Below are 11,935 nucleotides of genomic sequence, written 5' to 3'. Positions count from 1 at the left end.
TGGCCCTGCCCGTGGGCCAGCTGCTGGAGCTGGCGGCGCGGCCCGGGCGGCTGCGCGAACGCGTCCTGGAGCTGGCGCGCGGGGGCGGCGACCCCTACAGCGACCTCAGCAAGGGCGTGCTGCGCTACCGGACGGTGGAGGACGTGCTCACGCCGCTCGAGGAGTGCTTCATGCTGGACGCCAGCGCCGTGCTGGACTTCGGCGTGCTGGCCAGCATCATGCAGAGCGGCCACACGCGCATCCCCGTGTATGAGGAGGAGCGCTCCAACATCGTGGACATGCTCTACCTCAAGGACTTGGCCTTCGTGGACCCCGAGGACTGCACGCCGCTCAGCACCATCACCCGCTTCTACAACCACCCGCTCCACTTCGTCTTCAATGACACCAAGCTGGATGCCGTGCTGGAGGAGTTCAAGCGAGGTAACTGGGCCGGGAAGCCTCGGAGCGGGTGGCACTGCCAGCGTCTCCCCCCACCCCCGGGGGGGGGCGGGGATTTAGGGAATCCACCAGCCAGAGCCAAGGGCAAGGAGACCTGGGAGGGGGCCCAGTTTTTAAACAAATCAGGTGGAGGTTTAGGGAGTAGATGAGAGCTATTCAGCAAGCCATGCATATTCTGAATCAGCTCACCTATTGCAACCCTCTCAGGACCCCTTCCCAAAAAAAAATGTGCTAAATGATTTGGAAGCAATCGGCAGCATCTGTTTCTCCCAGGCCATTTCTGGGAGCTTGAACCTTATAGCAGGTCCAAACTCTTGGATAGACTTAACAGAAGGAAGTGAAGACTGTCATTTCCAGGTTTTCTGTACACTTGTGTCAAATTTGCCTGACCTATGGTGTTTCCAGAACATGCTTAAGGTCATTGACCGCTGCCTTCCTGAGCCCAGAGAAGGGATAACTTGAAAATACTTGTCTGCAGGTATGGAGAAAACATGTCTTTTTTATTTCACCAAAAGCAACTACAGGATTGACCTAATCACCCTTCTTTTTTTGGAAATCTCCTTTTTCCGTCAAGTGCTCCCTCGATTCCCATTCCTCATTCTCCTGCCCTCCTTTCGCTGTGATTCAGCTGAGCAACTCTTTAGGCTGAAGGTCAAGCCTCTGAACCCTTCCAGGTGTGAGGAAGTGTGAGCACCTCAGCCATCCTCTGCCCCTTACCTGACTTGCAGGAGCCCCCCCAGAGATTGGTTTCCTCCTGGGCCATCAGCCATGCTTTTCACCCTGGAATTTCCGTCGGGTGGTGGTAGGGTCACCCCGAGACTCCAGGTGGGCATTAACCCTAAAGCCACTCCCCAGCATTAGGTGAAGGAGTGAGCAAACCCTCAGGTAAGGAAGCCTTGCCTTACTCTGACACCAGGAGGTGGCCTCTGAGCACCTGCCCCCAAGTAAGGCTTTGCGTTGACTGCTGCTGTGCACAGGCACTAGAGGGCGCTCTGCACGCATCATTCTGGACACACCTGGGGCTTAAAGTGGTTAGGCAATTACTGTTATACAGGGGGAGCCTGTTGGCAGCTCCAGCCAGACGCTGAAGAAAATCTCATAGGTGCTCCCAGCTGTTTCCCCAGAAAGGGCCCATGCAAGCACCTGTGTAAGGAGCCCTGGTAGCTCGGTGGGTTACACGTGAGGCTGCTGACTGAAAGGTTCACAGTTCCAGCCCACCAGTTGCTCCAGGGGGGAAAGATGAGGCAAGTCTGCTCCAGTAAGGATTGCAGCCTCCGAAACCCCATCGGGTGGCTCTAGTCTGTCCTACAGGGTCACTGGGAGTGAGAGGTAATGACACCCACCCCCAGCAATGAGTTCAGGGTTTTTAACTCCAGGACAAGAGATGGATCTGGGGGTGCGGAATCTGCAGCTTCTAGACATGCCAGCAGACTCGCTTTGTTGGAGGAGAGCAGGGCCTGGGAGGAGCTGCCGGGCGTTGTTTGGCTGTCCAGTGGTCGAGCTGGGCAGATTTAAGTGGTGGTGTGAAGAAGCGGGTAGAGAGGGGAGGCCCCCATTGCGCCTGCTCCAAGGGTGCCTAGGAGAACCCACCGACCGCACAGAGGTCCTGCAACCCAGTGTCAGGGTTTGTGGAGTGGGTTGCCCTTCTGTTTATATCAGACTGCTCCAGAAGCTGCCTGCTAACGGCATGCTGAGAAGTGCCCCGTGCGCAGGCAGTGGTGAGGTTAAGGACCTACAGAGGAAATGTCAGGGGCCTGGCGATTGTGGGGAGTGCGTTCGCTCCCGTCTTCCACTTCAGTGCCGTCCTGGGGCAGATAGACGCCTTTGTTTTTCCCTTGCTGAAGTTCTTTCCTTGTTAGCCTTTGCCTTCATTTCGCTGCTTAGGCACAGAGGGCAGCTGGCAGCCTTGTGAGGCTTTACAACTCCATCCCCTTCTCGTGCTACCCAGCGCATGTGGTGGTGGTGGTGAGGGGCGCCGGCCTGTATCTTTGGCGGGTCCTGTTCTGTTTGCTCTCTCCTGGGACTTTGTCGCTTGGGGTGCCCCACAGTCAGCGTATGGACTTCCGGTGACACACTGATTTACTGCGGTGTGCCTTTGTCACCAGAGAGAGCTTTGGTGCTGTCGGAAGAAGCACATGTTCTCTTCAACCCTTGCCTTCCCTGTCAGCCCCGCGGGAGGATACAGGGGCGGACTAGAGCTTTGGGAAGCCTCTGCCCTGTAGCCACGTGCGTTCTGGTGCGCCTTTGGCAGAAGGCAGAGAGGGCTGTCAGGGCTGCTGAGAGGAGACCCACGCAGGTGGTTCTGCCGAACATTTGCACCATATTCAGACATCTGCGTTAAAAAGACCGCGGGAAAGGACACTCCCGCGGCATCAAGACTGTCTTCAAATTAAGCATTGTGGAAGGGTCTGCCTGGATCTGACGAATTCTAGCGTATCTTTAGCATGCTAACCAGCCCACAGACCTTTTCGGAAGCTCCGGGCTGCCTGCAGCGACTACCTGTAGCTCGCTCACCTGGGACTGCATGAGGCTTGTCCTTCATCCAGGGGGAGCGGGGCGCAGGCAGGAGCCGCCGTGTTTCAGTGTGGTTTCTGATTTCAGAGAGGAGTAAGGTTCAGTCCCTCCCTCCACCCACCTCCTCCCTTACTGCTTTCTCAAGGTTGACTGCCCGTTCTGTTTTGAGAATGCATCGCGCAAACACTAGTTCAGGAAGAAGGCCCGTGGTGCCACAGTTAAGTGCTCAGCTACTAACTACAAGGTTGGCAGTTCGAACCCACCAGTGGCTCCGAGGGAGAAAAAAACCTGGTGATCTGCACCTGTAAGGATTGCAGCCTAGGAAACCGGAAGGCGCAGTTCTGCTGTGCCACGGAGGGGTCGCTGTGAGTTGGAATCCACTCAGCAGCACACGGGAGCAGCTGGTTTAGGGGGCGTTCGGAAGGCTGGACTTGTGTTTGTTTATTGCTGGGTCATCTCCATATGGTAGGCCCTGATAATAAGACTTCTGCCTGCTCAGAAAGCTTGGAATCAGAGGACTCTTCATTCCTGCACTCACTAGGAAGAGGGGCCACCAGCTCCCTGAAACCAGGCAGCCGAGGTGACTCCCCTCTGCTCTGAGCCTCCAGAGCCTGGGCTTCAGTTAAGAGAGTCAAAGAGACTGTTGACTGGTTTGAGTCTTTGTCCTCCGTAAACTGGCCTGAGAGGTTTATGTCACGTGGTGGGGCGGGCTGCGTGACCTCGTGGTGATGGCACCTGCAGGCTGAGGTCAGCCTGTCCAATACAAACAGGGCAGGGTGTCCTCCAGGGTCCCAGGCCTTTTCCTATCGGAGGGTGAGGCAGGCAGCATAGGGGGCCATTTCCCTTTTATTCTCACCCACGGGGCATCCAGCATCCCGGGTAACATGCTTTGTTTTGTTTAGACAAAAGCCCTGTGAGTTCTTTGACCTTATGTAAGACCCCCAGAGGTGAGGGGTCTTTTTCAGTGAGAGTCAGCTGAGCATGGTGGTTTAAAGAAATGGGCTTAGGAGCCCTCTGTTCCTCCATGGCCCTAGGTTTGAACTGCAAGATAACCCACACCACACCACTGACCTGCTGGTTCTGATGCACAGTGACCCTGGAGGACAGAGCGGACCTGCCCGTTTTGGTTTTTCTGAGGTCAAACCTTGAGGGACCGCCTAGTGGGTTTGATAGGCTGACCTTGAGGTTAGCAGCCTAACTCTTAACTCCAGGCCACCAGGGTTCCTTCAACTGCAGAATGGTAAATGATACCGTATGTCTCAAGAGTTGCGACAATTTACCAAGTTAATAAGTTAATCACTTTGTGGTGGCATACCACCCCCACCCCCACACAAACACATTGCCAACCGGCTGATGCCGGCTCTCGGTGGCTGTAGGACAGACAGAGCAACTGCTCCCTAGGGTTTCTGAAACCGAACCTCTGGGAGCAGACGGCCTTACCTTGTCTCCAGCCGAGCACCTGGGGGCGTTTGAACCACTACATATTTTTTCACTTTGAACACCTCTGATGTTGGGCTGTGTGCCACAATGTGGTATGTTGGATTTGTTGAAATAGAGTCGCCGCCATCTCTGAATTGTTTTACAGCCTTATTCCTTTCCTGGGCGTCGGGTTAGTGGTCTGATAATAGTAGGTGTTCCTGGACTTTTCATTTTCATTTGAGCCATCTGGCATGGGGTCTTCTGCCAGGAGAAGCCAGCTCCTAGCACATCATTACGGGTTTGGTAGGCGCAATTGTACAGCGATAATAAGCAAAGATTATATTAAAGTTATAGAGCATGAGTGATGGAAGAGAAATATAGAAATAAATGGAGTCAGACACAAGTCATGGTAGCATGCTCACCTCAGCCCCGCTTGGTGGTTCACGTGAAGGGAGAGAAAATCTTTAATGCTCCCCAAGCTTTTATGTTCTCTGGGGACCTGCAAGCCCCCTAATTACAGGTGAATATTCACATCACAGGAAGGGGTTGTGCTATAGGTATTACAGTAATGGAAGGGGGTGGTCTACGGGTACCCACGCAATAGGAAGAGGAGGGATTGGGGGTATACTTGTGGCAAGATTTCGGGTGGCAGCTTAACTTGACTCTGGGTCTCCATAGGAACCATTATCAGTAGGGTGTGTAGCCGCCTACAGAAACCAAGGCTAATGGTCTTAAGCTTCAGAGAGAGGTAATCCATTGTCTCCAGCAGCAGGGAGCAGGCCCACCCCTGTGGTGGGAAGAGACAGCAGTCTGGCAGAGAGTGCAAGGATCTGACTTCCCCCCACAGTCTTCCTGGGGCTTGCCACCTCGGGGAGGGCCCATGCTTGAAGGAACAGGGCAGCGCCTGCCGAATGGACCTGTTGACGTCAAGCCCCACCTGTACTTACCTCCTGGTTTGTAGTTAAATGCAGTGGGCATCCGCCATATCTGGAGCTGCCATCACTAATAGGAGTGGTTGGCTTTCACAGACAGAAATCATTTTCTCGTGATGTGGGAGGCTCGAAGCTCACCCTCGAAGTGCTGGCTTTGTGGGAAGGCTCTCCTGCTGGCTCCGCAGGAAGGTCCTTGTCTCTCTCTATCCAGCTTCTGTCCCATGGCTCTTTGGTGATCTTGATGTCAGGAGCCACCTCTCTTCTCCATCTCTGCCTGCGCACTTGCTTGCTCAATCGGTTCTTCCACATCTCAAGATCGATTGATGTAAGACACACACTGCCCTAAGCTTGTCTCGTTAATGAAAGGAAGGAAACCTCTACGAGGTGGAATTACAACCACTGATTTAGGGGTGGTTGGGATTTATAAGACATTTTGGCGGGGAGGGGAACAGTTCAATGCCTAACAGTGTAGAACGTATGACTGACCCAAAGAAAGGAGTGGACTTAAGGTTATGCTGTACCAACAGGTTCTTAAAGCAGCCTCCCCTTCCTGTGGGGCATTCTGGAGTTGAGCTTGGGAAGCAAGGGTCAGGGTTTGCAGGGCAGGAACATGCCTGGCCTACTATGCACATTTCTGTCCTCCAACGGTGCTCGCTGAGAAAGGTTTGATCGATCGTAGTTCCCTTCACCCCCAGCTGTGATCTCCGTGGCTGCTGGCCACGACTGGGCCAGCGCAGGCACAGGAGACATAGCTGGACCTGGCCGGAGGTGACAGCAGATCATAAGGGGAGCCACCCGGGGGTCCATGAAACCTTCCTACACTGGAATGACAACGCAGAGTAGCAGTGACCAATCATTTATATGCACATTCCCAGCCCCAAACAGAACCTCCTGAGGCACACCCCCAAACTGAAATGGACAGTGCAGTGGCCACAGACAGGTGGTCAGGGAGGGCGGCTGGGAAAGGAGCCCGGCGGGGCTACTTGCCGATGGGGGTACACCAAGCCCACGGCCATCAGCTGATGCCGGCTCACGGCGGCCCGGATAGGGCTTCCGTGACTCAGTCTTTGCAGGGGCAGACAGCTTCACCTTTATCTAGCGTGGCTGGTGGGCTGCTGGTTTGAACCAGCCCAAGGCTGCACACTGGTTTCACCCCACTCACCCACCCCAAGCCAAAATCCTCTCTGAATTTCTTTGTTTCTCAGAAGCAGGTCATTGTGTAGGTCTTGTGTAAAAGCAACATGGCACGCGAGGGAGAGAGACCAGTATGACTGACATTTGTGAAGTTGGGGGGCAGGGCAGAACATTTACTACTATTTATATATAGTGATGACATATGAAAGTGATATTTGGGGCACATTGAATTAAATTTTAGAATTCACAGCCATTGAAATTGATTCCAATTCATAGTGTCCAGTTCATAGGACAGGGTGGGCACGCCCCTGTGGACTTCCAAGACTAACCCTTTATGGGAGTGGAAAGCCTCATCTTTGTTTCCCTGAGCGGCTGTTGGTTTAGAACTGCTGACATTGGGGGTAACAGCCCAACACATAACCCACTATTGTTGAGTTAAGTAGAATATATTATTATTAACCTCGTTTCTTTTTCCTTTCTAAACAGTGGCGACTGGGAAGATGGTAAAGTATGGCTTAACGCTCTTCTACCGTTGACAGTTACAAGGCTTCAGGATGGACGTTGACTTACTGCAATTGTAAACTTGGGAATGTAGTGGCATGCTGAGGCTCGGGCTTCTCCCAGTCACATTTCCTCAGCAAACCAAAAGCAATGGGTGAAATCAGGGAAACGGGCAGCAAGTGTAAGGGACCCCAGGCTCCAGCAGAGGAAAGGGCAGCTTCCGATCGCAGCTCATCTTTACCCTGACCGCTTAGCAGGGACTGGCACCCTCTGGGGCAGCGGCAGGCTCTTGCCTTCCCCGCAGCGGGTGCATCTGCGTGCATGCACACACATACCACCACCACCAACACCCCATCTGGCATCGCAGGCTTGTGTGTAGCTGTGATACCGAGCCGGTTTCAGCAGAGCTTCCCGGCTAAGAGTAGGAGGAAGAGCCCGGTGCTCTGCTTCTGAAAACCAGCCGGGGCGGAAGGGGGGACAACAGAAGGGTGCATAGGGTCACGTGAGTCAGGCCCAGCCTGACGGTAGCCAGCAGCAGCATCTCCCTTCCAGCAGGACACTTGTTGGCATTTCCTTCTGCAAACCGGGAGGCGGCTGTAGGAGACCCTGCCTTGGGGAGTCAGGCTGGGTGGTCTTGTTGGGCTCCCCTTTCCCAGGAAGGCAGAGCGCGCCCAGGTGGCACAGTGGGTTAAAACTTGGCCTGCCAACAGCAAGGGGAACAGTGGGAAGGAAAGAGGAGGCTTTCTACCCCGCGGGGTGGTTAGTCCTTCACAGACAGACAAATGTGAGTCCACTACTGCAAGGATAAACACCCAGACAAAGGCAGGCTTTTGGGCTGGGGCCATTCCATCAGAGGAAACAAAGACTTACAGTTCTGCACGGCCTTGAGGTCCCTGGGAGTTGCAGCTGGCTCCTTGGCATGCGTTTGGTTTTGTGGGGGGAGGAGTTCTCTTTCCAGTTTAGACTCTTGAAGGCCACCTGCTTCAGGAGGTACACTGTAGGGACATCATTGCCAGCTCGTGCCCTGCTGGGAGCGAGCTTGTCCTTGGGGCGAGCTGCAACGCCCCCCCCTGGAGACCCGGAGCTGTGGCCCCCCCTGCAGCCCCAGCCCTCCCGGGCCCAGCCTAGGTCTGTGGCCCCGAGTCATTCACGCGAGTGTCCCCTCGCCACAGGGAAGTCCCACCTGGCCATCGTGCAGAAGGTGAACAACGAGGGCGAGGGTGACCCCTTCTACGAGGTCCTGGGCCTGGTCACCCTGGAGGACGTCATCGAGGAGATCATCAAGTCGGAGATCCTGGACGAGTCTGAAGACCACCGTAAGTGTGCGCCCGCGGCCCCCCTCAGCCGACCTGGAGTTGTGAGGGTGCACAGGGGTCCCAGAGGACACAGGTCGCCCTTCCTCGTGGCCTGGCCCTGTTTGCCCGGCCAGTACTGCCCCCTCCTGACAGGCAGCCCCATCGGCCGGGCTCTCTCTCAGGGCTGTGCTGTGATTTCCTTTAACATCCACAGTGTGTGCTTTGTGGGGAGGACCGCTGTCTCAGCTTGATGGCCAGAACTCAGGCTGACAGCCTTGGGGACACAGGCCGCTCGCACCCCTCTGTGCCCTCCATCCTGTTGCTCTGACCCCAGCGTGTTTCCCCAGCACACCACGCCTCCATTGGGTCCCTGCAGGGACAGGGTCACCAGGTTATCTGTCTAGCGAGTGCAGACCTCCTGGACAAGGGTCTCTCTCAGGGCTGAGGATGTGGGCTCGAGCAGCTTGGCTGTCATATCAGCGGTGTTGTCCACTTTCCAAGCAGGGCGCCCGTCTTCCTCTGCACTTCCAGCCCGGTGCCTAAGCCTGCCTTTCTGACTCCCGCAGGTGGCACCAAGGTGAGGCAGAAGCCCGCGGTCTTGAGTGCCCCCCTCAAGCGGAAGGAGGACTTCTCCCTGTTCAAGGTGTCTGACGAGGCGTTCAAAGTGAAAATCTCGCCTCAGCTGCTCTTGGCCACCCAGCGCTTCCTGTCCCGAGGTGAGGGTGCAGGCCCAGGCGTCCGTCCCCTGGGGGAGGGATTCTGAGCTTCAGCTTGGGCATGCTGGCTCTTCCTGCTGCTCTTGGAGGGCCAGCTGGCCAGGGGGCCTCTGATGAGCACCGCTGGGGCCTTAGCATCGCGGGTCTTAGAGGCTGGTCGTGTGATCCTGTGGACACAGTGTGTCATCCTGTCGCCCCACCACCCCCGCCCGCCCGCCCCCATGGCAGAGGTGGATGTCTTCAACCCGCTGCGAATCTCCGAGAAGGTCTTACTGCACCTGTTGAAGCACCCCAGTGTCAACCAGGAAGTGCACTTCGACGAGAGCAACCGGCTGGCCGCCGCCCACTTCCTGTACCAGCGCAGCCAGCCCGTGGACTACTTCGTCCTCATCCTGCAGGTACCCAGGCGGGCGCCTCCTGGGCCCTCCCCTGCCCTCCCATCCCACCACCCCCACCAGGCAACAGGGACGTTCATCACTGGATTCTCTCACGCTCACCTCTAACAGGGAAGATAAACCAGCCACCGTGTGTTCTCTCTACTCCCCCACCCCCTTCCTCCTAGGGCAGGGTTGAGGTGGAGATCGGGAAGGAGGGCCTGAGGTTCGAGAATGGGGCCTTCACCTACTACGGAGTGTCTGCCCTGACCGCACCGTCCTCTGGTGAGCAGCTGCTGGGAGGCTCCGACCCTGCCCCTACTCCAGGAGCTGCTGTGCATCTCCAAGCCCGGGACTGCTGCCTGCCCTTCACGGAGCCCAAACCTTCCCTGCAAGCGGCCTTGGGCTCTGGTCTGCTGGGTGGGGTGGGGTGGAGGGAAGGGCTCATTGCTCCCACCCAGCCCCGGACAGCTGTGCCCTGCAGGGCCCATGTTCACCGTCCCCGCCAGAGTCCTGGGCCAGGCTTCCTCAGCCGGGGCGTGGTGAAGCGGTACTGGTGCCGCCCCAGTGCACGCACCCCTAGCTCCTACTGTTCCTCTTACTAGTTCACCAGTCCCCAGTGTCCTCGCTGCAGCCCGAGCCAGCCGACGGCACCCGCTCATCCACGTATTGTCCCGACTACACCGTGAGGGCCCTCTCTGACCTGCAGTTCATTAAGGTGACCGTCTGTGCAGCTCCTTGACGCTGGCTTCCCACCAGCTTTGTGTCCCAAGGACTAGACCAGCTGGTCGCATTCTGCATGGGCGTAGAGTCAACGCTGTGTTTGTGCCAAGACTTCCTGGGGCAAGGCCCTGCCCCTTGCCCCTGCTCTGAAGGGTGACCGGGTCCCTCGAGGCCCACTGGACTTGTCTCCAGGCCTGTCCACCACTTTATGGGGGAAGTCTTAGTATCACTTGGCACAATGGCTCTTCTTCGTCCACACCTAGTTTCGAAGTTCTTTTCAATCTCCAGCATCTCGTACCTCTCCGGTCTTGTCTTGGTGCTTGGGGGCTGGGGGGCGGTGTGGCCTCTCCGACCTCCTCCTCCACACCTGCCATGCCATGCTCTCTCCCCAGGTCACACGGCTGCAGTACCTCAATGCTCTGCTGGCCACCCGCACTCAGAGTCTCCCGCAGTCCCCTGAGAGCCTGGACATCCACATGGTCTCCGGCAGCCAGACCAGGCTCCTCAGTGACAAGACCGCAGCAGCAGCAGGTAACTGTGTGGTGCAGGTCACAGGGCGACTGGACACATACACATACACACACACACACACACACACACGCTCGCTCGCTCGCTCTGTCCACATACTGCTTTGCATTACTCTTTTTCCCCTTCTCCCCAGGTTGCCCCCCCTTCCTGCTGTTTTCATGTAACTGTCCTCTCAGGGGCCGGTTGGGAATGATCCGACTTGGTTAGGGTCTCATTGCTAATGGGAACATGACCAAGTCCAGACACTCTGCTGGGAATTTAGGAGCAGGATTTGACCCCAGATAGTGGTGGCTTGGCAGGTGCTGTTCCAGAAATCACAAAGGCACCTTCCCGATTAGATTACAGCCTGCCACACCAAGGGCTGCGTCATGAGCAGCAAGATGAAGTCGGAGGAAGCAGACCTGCAGTGGGTGTTGAGAGCTGGGGCGACTGAGGTGGCAAACCTCACACCCACCCCGGCAAGGCTCCGAAAGGCGAACCTTTGGCAAGGTGGAAGCACATCTGGGAAGGTGGCTGTTCCTGGACTTCCAGGAGACACCCAGCTGTGTTCCTCAGTTTGGGTCACAGATGGCCCGGGGCAGGAACTGGGCCTGGCTTCCCAGTGAGGGATACCAGTGCCTGCTTCCACGCCAGGGGCCGGGCCCAGAGCTTCGCTGGGGCTGGCGGGCTTGTCCACAATTCTGAGAGGCGTGGTGATGCCCCCAAGGTACAGGCGAGGAGTCTGGGCAGGGGTGTCACAGCCGGCACACATGGCTCCAGCTGCTTCTGCCCAAGCTTAAGGACACTTGGCAGCTTTGCCAGAAGAGTCTTCCTCAGACTACGGTGTGGCACGCAGCTGGAAGGGCCGGGAGCCCACCCTGGGCCACCTGGATGCTCAGCACTGGCTCCAGCTGGTTGGGGGGATGAGGGGGGAGGCAGGCTTGCCTGCGTTGTGCCCTTCAGGCCCTGAATTGTAGCCCCTCCCACAGCGGTGTGCACTTTTCAGATGGGGGCCCCTCTAGTTCTGATACCCCCTCTGCGGTGTGGTTGCATTTCAGGGAGCAGGTGTCTGGTAGTGAGGGTGAAAGTTCACAACGGCAAATGGTGGAGTCTCGGAACCTGCACGTTGTAGAGCAAGCATAGTAGTTCTGATGAGCAGGGCCTCTTGGTCTTGGCTTTCCTTAGGTGAGCCAGCCTGGCTCCACCTGCTCCTACAGCTGCTGGGACTGTGGTCATGCCACACGGCCCCCTGCACCAGGGACGCTGGCTTTCTCCTCCTCCCTCCCTCAGTCGGCCATCGCTCCAGTGTTTCAGCAGCAGCTGCTCTTCAAGCAGTGCTGTTAGAGAAAGCAGCGGTTCCCCTGAGACAGTGCTGTTAGAAC

General features: G+C 56.7%; 1 protein-coding gene across 1 annotated transcript in view; it reads left to right on the top strand.

Annotated features, from left to right (window-relative positions):
- Window positions 1-11,935, top strand: part of CNNM3 (cyclin and CBS domain divalent metal cation transport mediator 3) — a 23,708-nt gene that overhangs the window by 8,762 nt on the left and 3,011 nt on the right. The window contains exons 3-9 of the mRNA XM_045283834.1: window positions 21-420; window positions 8,111-8,254; window positions 8,800-8,949; window positions 9,178-9,347; window positions 9,512-9,608; window positions 9,929-10,041; window positions 10,439-10,577. Coding sequence (XP_045139769.1) covers window positions 21-420; window positions 8,111-8,254; window positions 8,800-8,949; window positions 9,178-9,347; window positions 9,512-9,608; window positions 9,929-10,041; window positions 10,439-10,577 — 1,213 coding nt within the window. The remainder of the gene's footprint in view (window positions 1-20; window positions 421-8,110; window positions 8,255-8,799; window positions 8,950-9,177; window positions 9,348-9,511; window positions 9,609-9,928; window positions 10,042-10,438; window positions 10,578-11,935) is intronic.

Source organism: Echinops telfairi, unplaced genomic scaffold (assembly GCF_000313985.2).
Source record: "Echinops telfairi isolate 266 unplaced genomic scaffold, ASM31398v2 ScPeMD7_7467;HRSCAF=8505_1, whole genome shotgun sequence".
NCBI lineage: Eukaryota > Metazoa > Chordata > Mammalia > Afrosoricida > Tenrecidae > Echinops > Echinops telfairi.
The sequence above is the reverse complement of the archived record's forward strand: the minus strand, read 5'-3'. Positions and strand labels throughout refer to the sequence as shown.